The 21,447-nt window shown below is 31.7% G+C and overlaps 3 protein-coding genes and 1 long non-coding RNA gene across 5 annotated transcripts; 3 read left to right on the forward strand and 1 right to left on the reverse strand.

Annotated features, from left to right (window-relative positions):
- The first annotated feature begins 1,020 nt into the window (after positions 1 to 1,020).
- LOC7485130 (E3 ubiquitin-protein ligase At4g11680) lies at positions 1,021 to 3,896 on the forward strand. 2 transcript variants are annotated; one of them, XM_024593779.2, is made up of 3 exons: positions 1,021 to 2,054; positions 2,921 to 3,302; positions 3,400 to 3,896. In XM_024593779.2, exons 1-3 carry the CDS (start codon positions 1,567 to 1,569, stop codon positions 3,544 to 3,546), a joined length of 1,017 nt encoding a protein of 338 aa, XP_024449547.1. In that variant the 5' UTR covers positions 1,021 to 1,566; the 3' UTR covers positions 3,547 to 3,896. The 2 variants fall into 2 exon arrangements, with proteins under 2 accessions (XP_024449547.1, XP_002298883.1); XM_002298847.4 differs by having other exon boundaries at positions 1,022 to 2,054; positions 2,912 to 3,302.
- Positions 3,897 to 4,269: 373 nt separating this feature from the next.
- On the reverse strand, positions 4,270 to 5,012 carry LOC112326283 (uncharacterized). Its single transcript, XR_002979916.2, has 2 exons — positions 4,452 to 5,012; positions 4,270 to 4,368 (listed from the first exon to the last, which is right to left on the reverse strand). It is a non-coding gene; the product is annotated as an uncharacterized LOC112326283 (long non-coding RNA).
- An 8,604-nt stretch (positions 5,013 to 13,616) lies between these two features.
- On the forward strand, positions 13,617 to 14,646 carry LOC7485131 (uncharacterized). The gene is made up of 2 exons (XM_002298849.4): positions 13,617 to 13,785; positions 14,118 to 14,646. The coding sequence occupies exons 1-2, from the start codon at positions 13,632 to 13,634 to the stop codon at positions 14,477 to 14,479; spliced, it is 516 nt and encodes a 171-aa protein (XP_002298885.3). The 5' UTR covers positions 13,617 to 13,631; the 3' UTR covers positions 14,480 to 14,646.
- A 3,577-nt stretch (positions 14,647 to 18,223) lies between these two features.
- LOC7487562 (protein YELLOW LEAF 1, choloroplastic) lies at positions 18,224 to 21,212 on the forward strand. Its single transcript, XM_024607892.2, has 5 exons — positions 18,224 to 18,389; positions 18,957 to 19,047; positions 19,349 to 19,554; positions 20,136 to 20,214; positions 20,641 to 21,212. Exons 2-5 carry the CDS (start codon positions 18,993 to 18,995, stop codon positions 20,829 to 20,831), a joined length of 531 nt encoding a protein of 176 aa, XP_024463660.1. The 5' UTR covers positions 18,224 to 18,389; positions 18,957 to 18,992; the 3' UTR covers positions 20,832 to 21,212.
- Positions 21,213 to 21,447: the final 235 nt, after the last annotated feature.

The raw sequence follows: 21,447 nt of genomic DNA on the forward strand, positions 1-21,447 counted from the left end.
ATATCATCATTAATTACTTTACAATGATGCTTAATCTTATATATAGCACTTGAACGGGCTTTATTAATCTGTGATGAACCACATGTAAGCCTTTTTTTTTTTTTTTACCCGAATATTCTCATATCTTTTTAAATGATAAGACTAGTTTCGTTCGGGATTCATAGCTGCTCCTTTCAATAAATATACTTTCTAGAGATCGAACTTGTATTCTAACCGTTGCAGGGATATAGCAAATATAAGCTTCTGTATCCATATAAGCATTTTAAGGTCCTAATTAAGAGTTTATAAATTTGAAAAAAAAAATTCAGAAAGAAGGATGATCTGCTCTGTCAATGACAATGGTGTTTATCTTATTAATCTGGTTTTAGAAGGGATTTAAGCCCCATTGCGTGATGAACTGTGTTTTAGCAAAATAATAATTCCCAATATTCACATCCATTAATGACAATCAAATGATCATTTACACCTCTCTTATATGGACTCTTTAGATCGTTTGAAGAAGCTTCCCATCATTTTTAAATAATTAAGGTGTTTTTTATGTGTGATTAAAGACTAATTAATATATTTACCATGAAATGAAAAAGAAAAATAAAAAAACAGCACCCAACGGAAGATCAAGTACATTCAGAGAGCAAGAAAAATGGGGTTCCCAAAAAAAAAAAAGAGCAAGTAATCTATTTAACATTGTCAGTGGTTATTTTTTAAAATATATTTTAAAATAATATATTTTTTTATTTTTTAAATATTTATCACATTAAAAAATCTTAAAAAACAATTTTTTTTCTTCAAATTTTAAATAAATAACATTATGATGCAATCCACACACCCTTTTAAAATAATATTAATCTCTTATGTGTGTGTGTATATACTCAATTAATTAAGACAAAAAAAAGAGACATTAACTGAGCAAAGAGAAATTAAAATTTTAAAAAAATTACTTAATTATTTTGTGCTGGAGAGAAATGAAAGGGAAATATTTGTAGTTGAAGATCTGTTTCAGCTATAACTTTGCTTGCTGAATAAACAAAAACCAGATGGAAGTTAGGGTGGTTTTGGCCTTTGCAGTTGATTCTTGGTCACCATCTGAAACCCCACCTTCACCTTCCTGTCATATTCACACTCCACAACCATCTCTCCATTTCTCCTTGCTCTATCTTTCCTTATACACTTCATTTATCTGTGTTTGGTGCCTGCTGATTACCAGTCCATTCTTAAATAAATACCACTTCGGTTTTGAGAGATTCTGAAGCTGGTGCCAACCAAGTTGTTTGTTTGAGCTGGGTTTCAAAGCACGGTGCTGTCTACTCTGGAGCCAACAAAATACAAGTCTTTGGCCAAACCCTGCCTGCTGGTGATTTCCAGTGCTGGAATATTTGTGATTTCCATGTTAGTACCATACATGGAATTCTTGCTGGTAATATTCAAATTCTAGTTAACCCCATATCATCAATTGTACAAGATCATGTCGTTTCTTTTCAACTAAGTCTTATTGACAAGCCAGTCTTATCTCGTTATTCGAGCAAACCACAAGCTTGTATCAGAAGATTTCTTCCTAAAACATCCTCAATGAATACGCGGTACCCCTTTCCAATGAATTCATTCTGTGGTTCAAGTCCTGTAGCATCTCCAGCAGGAGAAGAGCATGGAACTGTGTCTCTCAGAAACAGGTCTGCTCGCACTCCCACTTCGTCATTATTGGTAAGAACAGCGATGAGAATATCTAGAGCAAGATGGTTCACCTTCTTGAGAAGAGTATTCCACTACCAGAATGGCTCAAGGTCTAATCTTGGGTCTAATCCTTTCAACTCCAGCCCTTGGATGATGCTGGAGTTTGTAGCTTTGGTCATTCAAATAAGTATTACGATGTTCACCCTGGCTATTTCCAAGGCAGAGAAGCCAGTTTGGCCTGTGAGAATATGGATTATTGGCTATAATATTGGTTGTGTCCTTAGTCTGCTGCTGCTCTATGGGCGATACCGGCAAATTAACACGACTCAAGCCGATGGTTTTGGCCTACCTGATTTGGAACAACAGAGGGGCAGTGAGGAATCCAGGTATTTCTGTTAAAAGCTATTCATCCTGTAGTGTTACTACATCTATGCTGAAAATATATATGTTCAAGCGTTATTACATAATATGATGTGATTAGCAGCATGCTTTAAAATGAAATTTGGTTGAGAAGGAATAGATTTCTAGAAGCTTGAAGAACAGGAAAAAGGATGCTTGTTCTCTGTATAATTTAGCAACTAGCTTCAGAATCATTATAGTGTTTAGAATTCCCCTATGGCTGTAAATCTTAATTTCCTACATGGTATTGGGTGGTGCTTTTTAATCTCTTGAAACTTAGCTGTCGGAGAGATCATAAGTTTTATTTTGCTTATTTTAGTTACCACGACCAAAAAACTGTAGTTTATGTGTGACTTTGATGCCTTGGGATAAGAATTATTGGCCATTGCAAATCCTTATGTTTAAGATTTTGCCTTTAAATTGAACAGCTTAATGTCACCAAGGTTGAATCAGCATTTTTTTTTATGGTTCTTCGACCACTACTCTACTAGCAAAACTGAATTTGCAGGTGGAAGAGAGTACTCTTCTTCTTTCTTATCAGCATCGAGAGAAGAAACTGTTGATGCCTACCCCACTCAGGCATCCGTTTTACCACCGAGGCAGGATATCTTTGGCCAATCTACAGTTTGGCTAAATGAGAAATTTTCGGGAAAAAAGAGAGAAGAAGAATGATGTGATCTTCAAGATAGTTTAGGAATCATTGCATGATCTAGAATTCCCAGATACTTTGAAACAATACAGCCATGAAAAGTTTTTCATGGCTAATACAGCCATTTATAAATATATAATAGAAAGATAATAATATTCGTTGGACTTATTTGTACGCCTACTGATTGATTTACAGTGTATGCAGGTGCTCAATTTTGATGCACAAGTGCCGGACTTCACTCGAGCTCTTCTTTGCAATATGGTTTGTGATGGGTAATGTTTGGGTCTTTGATTCTCGCTTTGGATCCTACCACCGTGCTCCAAAACTCCATGTGCTATGCATCTCTCTACTTGCCTGGAATGCTCTCAGTTACTCCTTCCCATTTCTCTTGTTTCTACTCTTATGTTGTTGTGTGCCACTCATTAGCACTGTCCTTGGTTACAACATGAACATGGGGTCTGCCGAGAGAGGGGCATCCGACGATCAAATCTCCAGTCTACCAAGTTGGAGGTACAAAGCAGCTGACACTAACTCGGAGTTTCGCAATAATGCTGATTGCAATTCAACCATTGCAAGTGAAGATCTGGTAAGTCCTAGTTTACAGATACAGATGGCTAGGCTACCTTATTGGCATACAGTCAGAGCATGTTTTTTTACTTACGTTTGTGTGATGGTATTGACAGGAATGTTGTATCTGCCTAGCCAAGTATAAAGACAAAGAAGAAGTTAGGAAATTGCCATGTTCCCATATGTTCCACCTCAAGTGTGTAGATCAATGGCTTCGAATTATATCCTGCTGCCCTCTCTGTAAACAAGGATTGGAGAGATAGAGGGCAAGACAGCAAAAGAGAGCTGAAGTTTTTATTAGGCTTTCTTTTCTGTTTTAAGCTTTCTTCACAGTGTGCGATAAAAAATTATATGTACTGGTCTGGTTACTTGAGTAAGTTTTTGGCTTGTATAAAGGAGCTCCCCAGTAACCATAAGTATAGAATTCTGTCTTTGAGCTGTACATGGCAGAAGGATGGTAGTAGAACTTGATTCCCAAGGATAGGGAAGTCCTTTACTCAAGGATATACCCCAAAATCTGTACACGATTTTTTTTTCTTGTGATTGCAATAGATACTGGTATACATGTAAATGAACATAAATAATCCATGTATTCAAATTAATATTCTGGGCTTATATCATTTTCAATTTGTGCAGTCTTTTTGAATGTAGCCAGTAATCGAATAAAGAAAAATGATCACAGTTCATCTCCTTCCCATGGTTGTCCAAACCATCAGGTCCTTGCAATAAACAACATGGTTATCAGTATGAAGATTGTGAATGAATCAAACAACATGTTATCATACAGTGTTTATCATTCTTTAATCCCTCTCTCGGGGAAAGTACGGTGGCAAATGCAGCTCCTCCTGCCCATTTCTTAGAACAATATTATTACTTATTTTATGTCAATAGATCTAACTTGCTTGCACCCTTTCCCTCAATTATTATGAATCCCCTCAATTCTCATTAGCGAATTGGTCATGGAAGATCTGCGCACATTCAATCGATTGTTGTTTGAAGAATAATTAGATAATGAAGGCGAACTGCCAAACCACCCAACAAAATCGATACGCAGGAGCATCTGATGGAACCCAGTGGTGAATCTCCTGAAAAAACATATCCAACATAAATCAGAACTCAAAGGAATCTAACCCACTGTATATGAAATTAGACTCCAAAACACCCATACTTGTTATTTTCTAAAATCACACCAACTAAACTTCTCTTTAGCCATTCCACTACATCCACTGTAGGCTGAATGATTCCGATAATTTAGCATTTGAGAATTCTTGTCACGGGGCTTCTCTTTCGAATTTGCTTCTTTTGAATCACATCATTCTTCTTTTCCTGTTCAATTTTCCCGTCAAACTTGGTGTGAAGAAAGTTGATGAGCGAGAGATGAAACTAGAACTTGAGGAAGCAAAGGCGGTGGGGGAGTGTAAGACGTCGAAGATCTAGAGAGGTGTTGATGAAATCTGCTAGATGGAGAGACTGACCGGAGAGATGGTCCGCTTTAGGTACTTCTAGAAGATCCAATGGCTGTGGCTGCCATTTTGGTGGTGGTGGAGTTGTTTTTAGGGTTTGCATTAGAGAGAGAGGGAGAGGAATTTCTTTTATGTCTTACATTTGATTATCTTTACTGCTCGTCTCACATATATTATTTTGATCATCGTTATCCACATTGCTGGATTTGGAGGTGCTAGTTTGGAGGGAAGGGAAGGGAATGGAATGTGACACCTAGGTTTCGTGTTCAAGGGAAGAACGGGGGTGGAAGGTAATTAGGGTTTTTTTAATTTAATGATAATTTTATAATATTTAATTTTTTTATTCAATGACAAAAACACTTTTTTGTTATTTTATAAAAAATGACGATAAATTTGTAAATAATTAAAGAATTTTTTTTGTGGAAGTGTTAGGTATCGGATGTGAACTATTAAATGTTTACTAAAATTTAGAATATAAATTGTAAATTTTTAAAACTTGATAAATAAGTAGAATTTCAACCAAATTATAAAATATTATAGATAGTTTTTTTAAAAAAACAATTAAGATAATATTTTTTAAAATATAGAGATAACGATATATTGAATTGATCTAATTTCACAACTTAACCTACCAAACTCGTGGTTCAGGTCATGAACTCATTCGAGTTTAATTATTTTATTTTTTAAAATTATTTTTTATTTAATTATATAAAAAATAGATTTTTGTAAAATTGAACATCGGTCAAATATTAAAATATTTATTTTAGATTGCGATAACTTATATAAAATAAATCAAAATTAATAATGAAAATTAATTTAAAATTAATAAAAATAAAAATCTAAAGTTGAAAAAAAAACCTCATGCGGGCAAGCATGGATGATCTAATGTGCAGGAGCCTTTAAGAACAAGGCTAAATGTGCGGGCATGCTAGCCTAGATTGCTTGCTTTGGCTTTTTTATTTTTCTCTTTTATGAAGGGGTGAGTGACTTTTTTTTTAATATAAAAAAAACTGTGTCATATAAAAAAAAAATATGTGTCATTTGTTATGGTCCACGAAACATTATGGTGGGTAAATAATCCAGAAGAGCTAATTTTTACCTCAAAATATCTAATAAATACCATAAAAATCTTTATAAACCACTTATCAATCTCAAAATGCCCAAAAACACTAAGAAACAAAAATCAACCAAATAAAAAAAATCTAAATAAAACTCTATCTACATTTTCAAAACATGTATATAAGAAAAAAAAAATTCATCATCAAATTTTTATTGTCGAATGGAACTCATTAACATTAAAATTAACTATTTTTATCGTTGGATTGTGGTGAAATAATTTTCTCTCTCTGTTATTATAATTCAATGATTTTTTAACTTTCCTCTCGAACTCTAGAACTGGAAAAAAAAATTAAACCAAAACTAAAATTGCAAAAATTATTGGGATTGCTAATGAAGAAAAGGTAAAATAGATTGACCAAAAAGTAATTTTTATAGCGAATTTGATCAATAGATTTCTTCTTATTTTATACCTTGATACTCTTTTGTTTAATTGTTTATTTTTTTAATAAGTTTTTAGAAATTTGCCATTAATTCGGGATAGAAAGCTATAATGAAAAAAAAATAAAAATGAAATTAGAAAAAAAATTAATGACAATGTGAATTATTATAGTGATTTTAGCTATCCCTCTTAGTATATTTTGTTATTGTAATGTAATCGTAAAATCCCCAAACATGGCGTTCCCTTGGGATTAGGGATATGCTGATTGAGGCTTGTTTTATGAAATCTGCTAGATGGAGAGACTGAGCGGAGAGATGGTCCGCTTTAGGTACTTCTAGAAGATCCAATGGCTGTGGCTGCCATTTTGGTGGTGGTGGAGTTGTTTTTAGGGTTTGCATTAGAGAGAGAGAGAAAGAAAGAGGAATTTCTTTTATGTCTGACATTTGATTATCTTTACTGCTCGTCTCACATATATTATTTTGATCATCGTTATCTACATTGCTGGATCTGGAGGTGCTGGTTTGGAGGGAAGGGAAGGGAATGAAATGTCACACTAGGGCCATGTTTGTTTCCCGGAATTTACTTTTTAAAAAATCATTTTCTAAACTTTTCTGTGTTTGTTTATTATTAGAAAAGTTGGTCAACAGAAAATACTTTCCGGTCAACGGAAAACACTTTCCAGTCAAAGAAAAATTTGGTTTGGTTTTCAGAAAAATGTTTTTCTTTTTGGCTGTGTTTGTTTTCTGGAAAGTAGTTTCTGGGAAATCACTTTCCAAACTTTCCTATGTTTGTTTGTCATTAGAAAAGTTGGTCAACGAAAAACACTTACCAGTCAAAGAAAAATTTGGCTTGGTTTTCAGGAAAGTGTTTTCATGGAAAATTTGGACGGAAAACACTTTCCGGAAGTTGTGAAAAATTTAGAAATGTCATTATTTGCTGATTATATCAAATTTGATCCTCAAATTTTTTATTGCTATATATAATTTATTTTGAATATTTATTTTTCAATTCCATCTCTTAAAATTTAATTTTTATATTAATTTTGGTCCTTATTTTTATAATTGCTATTTGCTTTTTTCTTATTATTTTTTTATTGAAATTTTTTATCTATCAAATTTGGTCCTCATTTTTTTTTATTGTTACTTATTTTATTTGAAATAATTTATGAAATGTTAATTATTATTATTTTAATTTATTCACCTTTCATTTTTTTTATTTTTTAGATTTGATCTCTATTATTTTGATTATTATTTATTTTATTTGAGATAATTTATGAAATTATATTTTTTTTCAATTTCATTCTCATTCAACTTTTTAATTTGTAAGATTTGTTCCTCATTATTTTAATAAACTTGAAAAAAATAAAACATTAATAAGTTATTTTCCAGCTCATTTTCCATGACATAACCAAACACTGAAAAGTGTTTTCCAACTTATTTTCCATTACACTACCAAACATCGGAAAATACTTTCCCGGAATTCACTTTCCCGAAATTTACTTTCCAAAAGGAAACTACTTTCCAGCAAACAAACAGGGCCTAGGTTTCGTGTTTAAGGGAAGAATGGGGGTGAAACTTGGAAGGTAAATTTATAGCAAAAAAAAAAATCTAGGGATTTGTTAATTTAATGATAAATTTATAATATTTAATTTTTATATTCAATGACAAAATTTTTTTTGTTATTTTATAAAATAATAACAATAAATTTGTAAATAATTAAAGAATTTTTGTTGATTATTTTTTTGGACGTGTTAGGTGTCGGATGTGAACTATTAAATGTATACTAAAATTTAGAATACAAATAGTAATTTTTTTAAACTTGATAAATGCTAAACTATAAAATATTAGGGGTAATTTTTTCTTAAAATTTAAGATAATATTCTTAAATATAGAGATGGTGATATATTGAATCGATCTAATTTCACAGCTTAACCTATCAAACCCGTGATCGAGTTTAATTACTTTATTTTTTAAAACTATTTTTCATTTAATTATATAAAAACAAAAATAAATCTTTATAAAATTGAGCATCAACCAAATGCCAAGATGTTTGTTTGAAATTGTGATAACCTCATATAAAATAAATCAAAATAAATCGCGAAGACTCATTTAAAATTAACAAAAATAAAAAAAATAAAATTAAAAAAAAATAATAAAAATTTAAAGTTAAAAAAACAATCATGCGCGCAAGTATAAGTGGGCCAATGTGCTTGAGCCTTTAAGAACAAGGCTAAATGTGTGGGCATGCTAGCCTAGATTGCATGCATGGGCTTTTTTATTTTTCTCTTTTATTATGGGGTGAATGACTTTTTTAGAAAAAATTATTATGTTTGTTACGGCTGCTGTCTATAAACCAGCCACCATTATGGTGGATGGAAAATCCAAAAGATGGGGTTTTGTCCTAAAATATAATCTCAACCAATTTTTATCTCAAAACATCTAATAAATACCATAAAAACCTTCATAAACCAATTATCATTCTTAAAACGACAAAAAACACTAAAAAACAAAAATCAACCGAATAAAAAACAAATCTAAATGAAACTCGATCTACATTTTCAAAACATGTTTATAGAAGAAAAAAAAACAACATCATCAAGCTTTTATCATCAAATGGAACCCATTGACATCAAAATTGGCTATTTTTATCATCGGATTGTGGTGAAATAATTTTCTCTCTCTATCATTGTAATTCAATGATTTTTATCTCTCCTCTCAAACTCTAGGACTGGAAAATTAAAAAAAAAAATGAACCGAAACTAAATTGTAAAAACTATTTGGATTGCAGAGGAAGAAAAGGGAAAATAGATAAACCAAAAGTTACTTTTTATATCGAATTTGACCTATAAATTTCTTCTTATTTTATATATTTATCCTTTTTTGTTTAATTGTTTATTTTCTTAATAAGTTTTTAGAAATTTGCTATAATGAAAAAAAATAAGGATAAATTAGAAAAAAATTAATGGCAATGTGAATTATTATAGTGATTAGCTAACCCTTTTAGACTTTTAGTGTATTTTGTTATTGTAATGTAATCGTAAAATCCCCAAACATGGCATTCCCTTGGGATTAGAGATATGCTGATTGAGGCTTGTTTTAGATGAAAAGTACAAGAAAGAGTGAAATATCTTCGTATGATTGTCTTGGTACAATAACCAGGTTACTTGTTGCATTCATCGTTTAGATTATTAAGTAAAGTAATCAGCTAATTATTCCTTCAATTTCTGGTTCTTGTTTAAGCTATCATACCATCTGGTTTTGACCAAGCATACCCAGCACAAATCATCGTGGAAATCCCAGTTTTTGTGCCTCATTGCTTAGAAAGGCGATAGAATGATGCGAGTGATCGTCGAGAGGACATAGTTTACAATCATATTCTAAATGAATAAAAAAAGACGCAGTTCATGCTGACTACATTACCAAATCACATGCTGAGAAAACATTAAAAGAGGTTGAAATTGAACTGGATATATAGCCTGAAGACTAAACCCTTGACTCTTGCCACTTACAGCAATAGTGAATGTGTTCTTATTTTCATATTCCAGACAATTCATGGCAGCTACTTTTCTGGGTTTCATTTATAAGGGTGCTGAGAAACTCCTTGAAAGTGCTGGCAGCTTCATGCGTTTTGTCCTTAATATAGCCAAGAGAAACTGCAAAACATTTAGGTATCATAATGCTTAGAAACCTTAAACATGGAAGGCCTAACAGAATGCTTTGAAAAGAAAAAAGAATAATCAAAATGCAACTTAATTACCCTCACAGCCCTTTTCAGGAGGTCATTCTCCTTCTTAAGCTCTGTATTTTCCACTTGCTGTTGGGCTTCCAAAGCCTGAAAACAGGGGTGGTAAATATGAAAACAATAACGAAGAGCAAACAAAGCCAAGTTATATATGTAACAAATTGCTTAAAAGACCAGTCTGGGATAACTTAATTACTTGTTTCCTTGCTCTAGACCTGGCAGCTGATTCTCGATTTTTTATCATCCTGTGCTGGATTTTATCAGAAATTGATGTCTTTCCACAAGTTCTTCTAGCTCTGGGATGAGCATTCTTTTTGCTATCATTTTCACAGCTAATCCCACTTGCAGATTGCTGATAGAGGCACGCCCTGTTGAGAGCATTCACATAACTGGTACTATCCGTACCAGCTCTTCTGTCATCATTCTTTTTGTTTGCATTTCCACTTCTAACTCCTCGTACAAATTGATGGTAAGGGCTTGCCTCATCAACAACTCTCGCTTCACTTGTATTGACCAAACCAGACACAGCAGCAATTGGAGGTGGCTGTTTCCGACTATAATCACCACCTAAGCTAGCACAGCTCACCTGTTCGGTTGGATGATCAACTCCTTTCATTTTGAGCAGGTTTGAACTAGACCCGGTTCCTATAGTCAATGCTGCTCCATCGAGGCATCTTTTCCTCTTAACCTTCATTGGACTTGCACTGTTTCTTGTGTATGGAAGGCTTGTGCTCTGCACCTTCTTAGCAACCTGAGATGGAATATGGATTTGCTGGGAAACCTGGATATCTGTGCTTAAAGATAAAGCAGTAAAATGAGAAGCCTTTAATTCATCTTCTTGAGATGGAGGTAACATGGTGTGTGTAAACATGAAGATGATATAGAAAGGTTTTCAGGTTAAGCTCCGGCTTTGTTCCTGGAATAACAAGAGCAAGGCAAAAATAATTACTAGAAAGATTGCATGGAAACTCACTTTTAATGCTACTAAGCTCTTTTTCCATGGTAGAAAATACAAATCCAGGAAAGTAGATCAAAGCCTTCAACATGTTTAATAAGAATCTCTAACAATGATGCATATAAAAGGCAATTATGGCAGCTATTATACCAAATAAGCTGAAATATAATGTTTTTTAGATATCAGATTAAGAGAGAAGGAGGGTACCTTAATTATGTGCTGTAGATCCGAGTGCTGCAACCCTATCGAAGGGGTTTCAGACCAGAGCTGAAACTCCAAAAAGCAGCATCTGCACTGTGGAACTAGTCTTTTGAGTACCCACTGAAATATAGAGAGAGGAAATTAACATGCAACGTATGGAAACAGAAGATGAAGACACTTCTCAACGTGTAAGAAAATTTGGTGAGCTTGCAGTGGAAAGAGAGAAACAGTGCCTGGTGGCAAAGATGCTTTCTTCAAATTCAACATGCAAGAGACCAGCAGAGGAACCAAAAACCAAACTTATGTAGTCTAAGAGAACAAAACAAAACGGTTGAAACCGATGCCTTTCAGACACAAAATTAATGACAACTTGTTTTGTTCCATTTGTCATTGTTTCTCACTGAAATCTGCTCATTTTTTTAGCAATTTCGTCGAGTGTGTGCATATATATATATATATATATATATATATATATATATATATATATATATATATATGTGAATTAATAATTAAACTCGATTAAATAATATTTTTATTTGGTCTCAATTTAAATTTAAAATTTAAATAATATTTTGATTAATTAATAAAATTCCATCGTACTAAAAATACTAATTTATAAAGGTCTAATTATATATACTAAATAATTAGCGTGAAATTCTTCAAACATGAAAATGAATATTCAAACATTGCCAATATATTTTCTAATTCTAAATAATCTGGTTAACTTGATGAGTTTTAAAATGATTTGAATGATTAATAAAAATATAATTTATTTTTAAAATAAATTTAAAAACAACATTCTTTTTAGAAATACTATCACGATGAAATATTATATTAATTTAGATGTTAAATTCATAACTCGGATGGATTGAGTTTATCTTGAGGATAAAAATCTAAGATCAAGCTTGTAAGTGTGGCCTTGCAAGCCCATGTGTGTTGGCATTTCTTTCTCTTGGGCAAGACAAGCAGGCCTCAAATCTTTTCCCATATACTTAGCTCATTTCTATGTTTTTTTTTAAAAAATATTTTTATTAGAATGCACTGTAAAAAAAAAAAACTTAACATGGTTTTAAAATTCTTGTTCAAATTTTCCATGTTCCTTAAATGATATTATAGGTTTTATAGGATTGTTAAATTGTTTTTCAATTACAATGTACTAATATGAAAAAAAATAAGAAATAAAGGATTACTTATTAATATTCAATGATAATAAAATTATTTTTATTTATAATTTTGAATTTATTTTTTTACTTCATTTGATAATATTTGTTGATTCTTTTTTTAAATCACATTGAATGTTGAGATATTATCTTTTTTTTAACTCACTTTTGAAATTATAATGGCTTTTTATTTAAAAATAGTATAATAAAAAAAATAATTTCATTCAAACAATCAAGAGAGATGCATTGATAAGAAAATAAAGTTTAGATTGAAGAACTTCATTTCTCCTCAATAATTTTATTTTTTTTACTACAAATATCTTCTTTTATAATCAATTAATTAAATAAAAATTAAATTTCAATAAACAAGATTAATAAATCTGGTCAGGGCCATGATCTAAATTATGGGTCGGGTGAGTTAACATTGTTTATACGTTATCATGCAATTTTGTTTATATATAAGCATTAAATAGAGGTTGTTTTAATTTGTTTTAACAAGAAATAATTGCCAGGTCAACTAAATTATATTGTGTCGAGTCTCGTCTAGTTTACTGTGACATCAAACCCAGTTCACAGGCCAAGTTGACAAGTCACTACATTTGTCTAGTTTAATGTGACATCAAACCCAGTTCACAGGCCAAGTTGACAAGTCACTACATTTACCTAGCAAGCTTGACTAAGTTTGATAATATTATCAAAAAAAAATCCCACATACTTTCTACTAACTAATATATATATATACACACACACACACACATACCCTATAAATTTATCAATGTTACACTTTTTTCTCTATTGTAATTAATAGTCTAATGTTATTCTTTTTCAGTTTTCAAAAAAATTCCAATGTTACCTTTTAGACTTTTGAAGTGTTTTTATGAGATATTATAACATATATGGGAAGAAGAGGAAAAAATAGAGAAAAGTAAGAAGAGAGAAAATAGAAACATGAAAAGGTTAGCTTTTTAGTAGTAATAATGATCAAAATTCAAAGTTTTTAAGAACTATAAATTAAGGTGACATTAATTATAAAATCTTGAACTACAACATTGATGAATGGGTAGGGGTAAAACTATAATTAATTTACCCCTTTTGTTTCTATATATATATATATATATATATATATATATATATATATATATATAGGCATGAAATGAGGGTCATTACCAAATTACTAAATATAAATAATTTACTTGGCATATTCCTTAAATAGCACAATCCTCTCCAAATTAGTGGGCTATAATTTCTATTATGTTTTACCCGTACTTTCAGCGCCAAAACAAGAACTGAAAATCCAAGATTTTAGCCAGTAATAACTATATTAACGGTTATGTTCATATTGCCCATTTTGATATTTTTAATTATCCTCCCCATTGCAGAAGCAGAAAGCTCAAATATCTCTCGTCTGTGCCTTCTCTCCCTTCTCAGGTCACCGGTTGGCTGGCGACAAACCAGAAAAGTTCCTTTCTCTATTGAATTGTCAGGTATGGCGAAAAACTTGGGCATTTTTTTCAAAGTCAAGAGTTTAAGTGCTCTCCATTTCTTGTTTTCCTCTTGAATTAAGACGAGATTGACATCATTAATGTCATAAAATGTATATTCGTATTACATAACTTACAGTTAATTTGGTTGTAAGTTTCCAATGGGATATTGCTCAAGAATTTGATCTTTAGTTACCAAAATAATCAAGAACTGGTTCATGAATATTTAAACGTAAGAGTTGATGACGTATATATCGATCGATCTTACATTTTGGCATGCAAATATAACTAACTCCAATATCCTCATCAATGCTGCTACATATCTTGCATGACAGAAAAGCTTTCGAAAAGATCAAAGATGAGTAATAAGAGCAACAGCGTGAGGGACCAGAAACCCTCAAAAATCCTTAAGAAGCAACAGCAAGTAACCCCTGAAATAATGGCATCAGCAATTGACATGGAAGTGCTGAAGAAGAAGTCACCGCTACACAATCCTGGCACTTCGCCAAGGTTACACAGGGCCTTGACAAAACCACGGAGCACTGAACGGGGGAACTGTCTTTGCTCACCGACCACCCATGCCGGTTCCTTCAAGTGCCGATTCCACCGGAGCTCCGGCATGATTCGTGGAGGATCCATCGGATCCAATCTCTCCGAGTTGGATGGTAAATCACGTGCTATTAGCGACCTGGTTTAGATCATGTGATTGTTAGAATGGGACTGCCCAAAAAGCTTCTTTTCAAGTTAAATATGCATGCATGTATTCCTGCAAATCATCATATCCATCACTGGTATCCTACCGAGGATGGAGATGTATTTTAAGTTTCATGTCTGAAATAATATGTGTAACTACTTCTTAATCCACGTCACATGTACGTATAATAGTTAACGTGTATTGCTTCTTGTTATTATACTTTATGAGTAATGTTGCTCAACACAAATTTACGAGTAATATTTTTAAGAATATCCCCAGTACTTATAAACTCTAGTCATACAGTACTCTTACATTAATGGATTGCACACAGTTTTTTTAACGTTTGCCATAGTTATTAATTGTACGAAAAACTATTATGAGAATCTGTCAACAAAATACTGTTTATTGGAACGGTGTAGTACTGATGAAATCATTCTTGAGCTAAAAGCCTTTGAACTATTTTTTACTATGTTAGAATTATCTTATACAAATTAGAGATTGGGTTTTTTTTATTGTACAATAAAATTACTAATTTAATTTTAAAATAAAAAAAATAGAATACCTTTCACTTAGTGTATTTTGATAGTTTCAATTTTTAAAAATACATAGTGGAAATACTTAAGAAAAAATCAAATAAACTCTCTTGTGGGTACTTTTTTATCTTTTTATTATAGTTTTTTTTAATATCATATTAGTTTAGGGTCATTTTTGTATTTTGATAATAAAAAAAAAACTTGTCAATCCATGTCATGCACACACAAGCAGTATGGCAGATGAGGGGCCGCCTAGCTATCAAAAACAACCTTTATGGGTGGCGTCAGAATCCTCACAACACTCTCTCCATTATAGGGCGACGCATGGTTCGAGATTCCTGCTTGTTTTGCACCATCAACTATTTTTTTTCCTCCTTCTCCCTACCCTCCTAGGTTTTTATGTCAGCTTCTTAAAAATTCTAGAACAACCCTTTAATATGTTAATTCTTCAAATTTGGTCCCCTTTTTTTATTGTATTTTTTTTATCTTGAGTAATTTATAAAATTGGAATGTTTTTTCAATGTCACCCCCCTTTAGTAATTTTATCTTTGAAATTTGGTTCTTATTATTTTGATTGTTATTTGTTTTGTTTGAGATTATTTTTTAAATTGATTTAGTTTTACAATTTCACCATTCTTTGGTTTTTTTTTCCTTTCAATTAGAATGTTTTTTCAATATCACCCCCTTTTAGTATTTTATCTTTTAAATTTGGTTCTCATTATTTTAATTGTTATTTGTTTTGTTTGAGATTATTTTTTAAATTAATTTTGTTTTACAATCTCACCATTCTTTGGTTTGTTTTCCTTTCAAATTTGATCTTTATTTCTTTTATTGCTATTTTTTTTGTTTTGGCAAATTTTTAAATTGATTGGTAATGAAGTATCTTGTTGAACTCGGGTCTAGGGCTTTACAGGTTACGAGTTTTAAATATTTGACCAGATTTTAGAGGTTTTACCATGTTTGCTTGGTTTTTTATTTTTCTTTGTCTAAGCTATTTTTTCTCGTTTCATCCTTCAACATTTATTCAATTGAAGAATGGGTTCTATTTTTTTAAACTTGCTTTCTGTGGAATTTTTTGTTGTTCTTGATATTTAACTAGTTATCTCATGTCTTTTTATTTATCATTCTTTATTAGGTTTTTTTTACTATTTTTTTTAATTGATATTTTTTTTCTCCATTTCATCATTCAATATATGAAATGATTTTTTAAACAATTTATAAGATTATAATTATTTTCCTATTACATCCCCCTTTAATTGTTTTTATCTTTCGAATTTAGTTCTCATTATTTTTATTGCTATTTATTTGATTTGAGATAAATTTCAAAATTCATTTTTATTTATTTTCTTTCACTAGAATTTTTCACTGATTTTAAAAATGACTCGGGTTTTCTCGGGTCTTTATATTTGTTGGATTTACTATGGCTAATCAATATTAAATAGGTTGGAAATTAAATTTCTTAATTCAACCTGGGTTTAGGATTTAATGGATTATGAGATTGAAACACTAGGCTAAGTTTAGATGGTTCACCGGGGTTTTCTTGGTTTTTCTTTTCTTTTTAAGTTGATGTTTTTTTAGTTTTATCATTCTACATTTATATCTTTAGTGATAAGACTCTGTTTTTTTCTTTGTCTGTCTTTCATGTGATTTTTTTATTCGCTTTCTTTTTTAAATTCTCATGTTTCTTTTTTTTTTAGGTTATTTCATATATCAACCTTTTTCTCTTGGTCGAATTCATGCTCCGAGTTAATGTTTTTAAAACACGCTCACATTTAGTTTCACATTTATCTATAAATAGGGTAGGGATGATCATTTTCGGTTCGGTTCGGTTTTTATCAAAAAAAGTAACCAAACCAAAATTATTTTTTTTGAAAAAAAACCGAAACCGGGTCAAACCGACCGGGTTCGGTTCGGTTTTTTTAGGGAAAAAACCGGTTCAAACGGTTTGACTCGGTTTTTCCGGTTTTGGCTCGGTTTTTTTTCCGGTTTTTTGTCGGTTTCGGTTCGGTTCGGTTCGGTTTTTGTTTATAAAACCGAAACCGAACCGGCCGGTTTTTTCAAAAATTTAATCGGTTTTTTTTTCGGTTCGGTTTTTTCAGTTATTTTTTTTCCGGTTTTCTCGGTTTAATCAGTTTTCCGGTTTTTTTGCTCACCCCTAAAATAGGGTATTAATTTTAGTCAAATTGTTTGACTTAACCTTATCCAATATCCAATATGAGGTGTGTACATAATGGATTTTTAGATGTTTATGTTTGGCTAAATGATTGGATCAATCCTAAGTGGGATTGAATTATTTTATGAAAGTTTGGATGAGAAAAAATAAAATTGGAAAATCCAACCTCCACATTAAAACTTATTTTTTATATTTTCTCTTTAAATTTTTTTTCTATTTCATTTTTTTATCATTTTATTTTCTTAGTTTTTCTTGATGTGATTTGTTTACATTGAATTTTTTTCTCATATATTTTTAACTTGATTTTTCTTTTTTCTCTTTTTTTTATACTTGCTAAAAATATATAAAAAACAAGTAAAACGAAAAAAAGATAAAAACCATGAAAACTCCAAAATGACTAAAATTTAGGGAAATAATTAATTTTTAAAAGAACATTTTTTTTTTCTAAATTTTAGGGTTTTCATAAGGATTTTTTTTAAAAAAAACTAAGGATCAAAATTAGGTAATGAAAAAACAAAAAAAAATTAATGGTTAGGATAAATTTGGTTACTAAATTGTTAAAAGGGACTAAATCTTTTTTAGATAATTTGAAAGAAATGACCCACATCAACTTAGTATATTCAAAGGATTTCAAAATTAAATTAAATTAAAAAATAAGAAATCAATCAAACATTCTTATTCACCCGTCTAATTCTTGAGATTGCTAATAATAATTAAAAAAAACTTTGTTTATGATAAATTTTAACATGAATAAATACTTTTAAAATATAACCTATAATAAAATTAAAAGATATTTTCAAGTTAACTTGAGTTAACTTGAAATAACTTTTAATTTTTTTAAAATAATTTTATTTTATTTAAAAAAAAACAAATATTAACAAATTAAATATTGAGTTTTTATCGATAAAGATCTGAAATGACCGGGTTAGTAGATAAATTCAGGTTTTTAACCCCATTAATCAAGCTTTTTCATTCATTTATTATTATTATTATTTTTAAACCAAAATCGGTAATCGGCCAGTCAGGCCCGTGTTTTACAAATATGATATTATGTAGCGATTTTCAAAATAAATAAAACGACGTGGCACCGCTGTTTCACAACATCCGAGGGTCACCATCACCGCCTTCCTTGAGCGCTCTTTATTCCCTGGACGGCCAACTGCCTTGCTCATTTGCTGCCTCGCCGAATGCGATCATACTCTCAAAGGTACAAACTCTTTTTCTTGTTTCTCTTTTATTTTGTTCTTTTGGGCTGCCAAGAAAATCTGAGACAAGTTACGAAAAGAAAATTCGATTCTCTTGAATGTTGATTTCATATTAGAACCCTAACAAGAAATTCAGAAGGGATTAATATTAACAAGAAATCCAAAACAAAGTTTTCTTTTTCTTCTTTTGGAAGGTGACAAGCTTTTGGGTGATTCTCATAGTAGTATTTTTGTAGCTAAAATATGAGTTCCATATAATATCAGTTGTTGTGCTTTTCATGTGGCATCAATTGGGTTAGTGTTTTTTTTCCTTTTTTGTTTTATTTTAAACCTTGTTTCAATTAGCCTCAACAATTTGTATTTGCTCTGTAACAATATCATGTGAAGATACTTGGTCCCTTTTCTTGAGTGTTATAATTTATGGAATCAGTTTGAAATTATATTGGCTATTGGGATAACGATTGGTTTGTGGTTGACTTCATTGGATGCCTTTGATGTCATAGGTTTTTTTTTAAATATTGCTTTTGGTGATGGTTTATTCATTTTGAGATCATGTTTAATGCGAACAGCTAAATTTTCTGGGCACTTCCTCTGTTACAATTAAAATGGTGGTGTTCACTGCAACTACTGCCAGCACCTTTTTACCTCTATCAGCACCGGGTATAGTTTCCTCTACTTTAGCACTTCGTGTATAGATATAGTTTTTTTTTTCTTATGAATACACACACATTCATTTATATAGGCTTGGGACCAGTATTTTCTGAATTCTACATCAGCATGTTAACCACCTATAAGTTAGATGCATCAGTGATTGATATCTGTTTTGAATATATATACTGAATCCTAGACTCTAGCTGAGTTGTTACGACTGCATGCACTCTTTATTTTTCTGTTTTCTGTTGTCGGATTGATTTCCATGTTTTGATTTAAAAACTGCTATTGATTATATATTTGTGTACAGTGAAAACAAGGGGCCTAAACAACAGCCAAAATCAACAAACAAATTCTGGTCCAGTCAGGGTTTCCATGCAGACTCAATCTTCTAATGCAAAAGGAGGACATTTTAAGGTTGCAGTATCTGGCTCAGTTACACGATTACGACCTATTGAAAGGAGAATAAATTTGAACAGAAAACAGTCACCTTCTATTATATATGCTGCTGCAATGGTGAGATAACATACCTATACTTCATGCAACCTCCATTTGTTTGCACTGTAAATTGAAGTTGTGACACTTGCTTTTTACAGTTATAAGGAATTGTTTGCTGGTACAACAATCAATAAGAAATATGACATTTTTTTTATATAAGCTATTTTGTCTCTTATTTCTGTTCTTAGGAAGAAAATAAACGGATGATCGAAGCCACACTTTGAATCTTCTGGAAGCAATAAACTAATTGATTATTATCTTTTTGTAAATTTCTCTTTGGGGTTTATGGGTGTCTTGTTACTTTAGTTTGATTGAGATGCATGAATTTGTACAAGAAGAAACTAATTTACAAGTACCTCCTTGCAAGAGTTAGTGAAGAGGTCAAGTCTGTCAACCATCACAGCTTGTTGAATTTTACAGTCATATATCTCTTGATGTTTTCAAGTTAATCAATTGGTGGAAAGATATTGTAATTTGCAACAACCAACATTAACTGTCTAATCGAGAAAAGCCATTGATAGATACAGAAAGACAAGCGCGTGCGCATATGTGCAGCATCATTTTTTGAGAATCATGAACTCACTTTTTCTCTTTTGCAGAATGCAAGATGTGCTGCTTCCGGGCAAACCCAAACCCTCACCAATAAGGTACCTGGAGTTACCAAAGCTCCTCAAAGAGGTAAATCATATATGTTACCAATTGCAAACTACAGAATAGGAAGTCTTGTTACTAGCTGGATCCATTGTTCTAGCCTTATGCTGTAAATCATAAAAAGTGAGAATCAGCTAGTTGTAGATAGGAAATTTCTTTGGGGTTTACATATTTTGGGTATCCCTTGGTCAGTGTCTGTCCACTTCCACATTTCACCTTGCCCTAATCTACTTGCTGATTTACATGTAGTTTATTTGAATTGTTCAAAACTATGCAAGGGCACCAATGCAGAAAATGTATCATCCTAGATCAATCATCTGTTGTTTATTTCCTTCTATGCATCATAAGTTTTAGTGAGATCAAAATATCTTGGCAGCGTTTGTTCAATATTTAATTTTTGTAAATTTACAAATGTCTGACTTCTGTGTTTTACAACTGGTAATTTAACTTCAGAAACAAACAAGACGCTGCGACTAGATGATGGCGGACCTGGATTCCCACCCCATCGTGGTGGTGGTGGGGGAGGTGGGGGAGGTGGTGGTGGAGGAAACTTCTCTGGTGGATTCTTCCTTTTGGGCTTTCTTGGTTTTCTAGGTTATTTAAAAGATCTGGAGAATGAGCACTCCCGGGAAAATAGGATGTGATGAAAAGGAAAATAATTATTATTTGAAATCAATTATCTTTCAGGCCCTTTTTTACTATCTATAACCACAGAAATACTTAGCTTGGATAGTATATTGTTCAACCAGATGGTAGCTGAGCTCTTGATGAAAATACTAAAGCGTGATGTTTTCTCATGGAATGTGTGTACAGCTTGGTTAACAATTTCTTCGTGTTTTTTTACCACAATGTCAAATGGGCTCTTGGAGAATATGGTGATTCCAGCAGCTGGTGGTGATCCAATCCTCGTGATCTGGCAATTGTAATTGCGTAGGTTTCTCCCACATCCTTGCATGAACAATATTGTGCTGAAGTAATTCATCAGCTTTCCCATAAATAAATTCGTTTCATAGGCTTGCTTATTACATTAGCATGAACTCCAAAAAGTGACCTGTTATCAAAGCCATTACAATATAGATACAAGACGAAATATAAATTACAAAGCACTAATTAAATTAAATGTAGACTAAATTAAATTATTCTCTAGGAGGGAGAGAATAATGTGCAGCTGGAAATGTTGACTGCCTTGTTGATATCCAGCAAGGTCTAGGATATTTTGTAATTGTAAATGTAGACTAAATTAAAGATTTAGTTTCTGAT

The sequence above is a fragment of the Populus trichocarpa genome, chromosome 1 (assembly GCF_000002775.5).
Source record: "Populus trichocarpa isolate Nisqually-1 chromosome 1, P.trichocarpa_v4.1, whole genome shotgun sequence".
Lineage (NCBI taxonomy): Eukaryota > Viridiplantae > Streptophyta > Magnoliopsida > Malpighiales > Salicaceae > Populus > Populus trichocarpa.

Excerpts from the sequence above, each read along its gene's own strand:
- LOC7485130 (XM_002298847.4), top strand. The coding sequence starts at position 1,567 with ATGAATACGCGGTACCCCTTTCCAATGAATTCATTCTGTGGTTCAAGT. Across the intron at positions 2,055-2,911 it reads AGGGGCAGTGAGGAATCCAG|TGTATGCAGGTGCTCAATTT; the intron begins GTATTTCTGTTA and ends ATTGATTTACAG. Across the intron at positions 3,303-3,399 it reads CCATTGCAAGTGAAGATCTG|GAATGTTGTATCTGCCTAGC; the intron begins GTAAGTCCTAGT and ends TGGTATTGACAG.
- LOC7485131 (XM_002298849.4), top strand. The coding sequence starts at position 13,632 with ATGTTCATATTGCCCATTTTGATATTTTTAATTATCCTCCCCATTGCA. Across the intron at positions 13,786-14,117 it reads TTTCTCTATTGAATTGTCAG|AAAAGCTTTCGAAAAGATCA; the intron begins GTATGGCGAAAA and ends CTTGCATGACAG.
- LOC7487562 (XM_024607892.2), top strand. The coding sequence starts at position 18,993 with ATGGTGGTGTTCACTGCAACTACTGCCAGCACCTTTTTACCTCTATCA. Across the intron at positions 19,555-20,135 it reads TTATATATGCTGCTGCAATG|AATGCAAGATGTGCTGCTTC; the intron begins GTGAGATAACAT and ends TCTCTTTTGCAG. Across the intron at positions 20,215-20,640 it reads TACCAAAGCTCCTCAAAGAG|AAACAAACAAGACGCTGCGA; the intron begins GTAAATCATATA and ends ATTTAACTTCAG.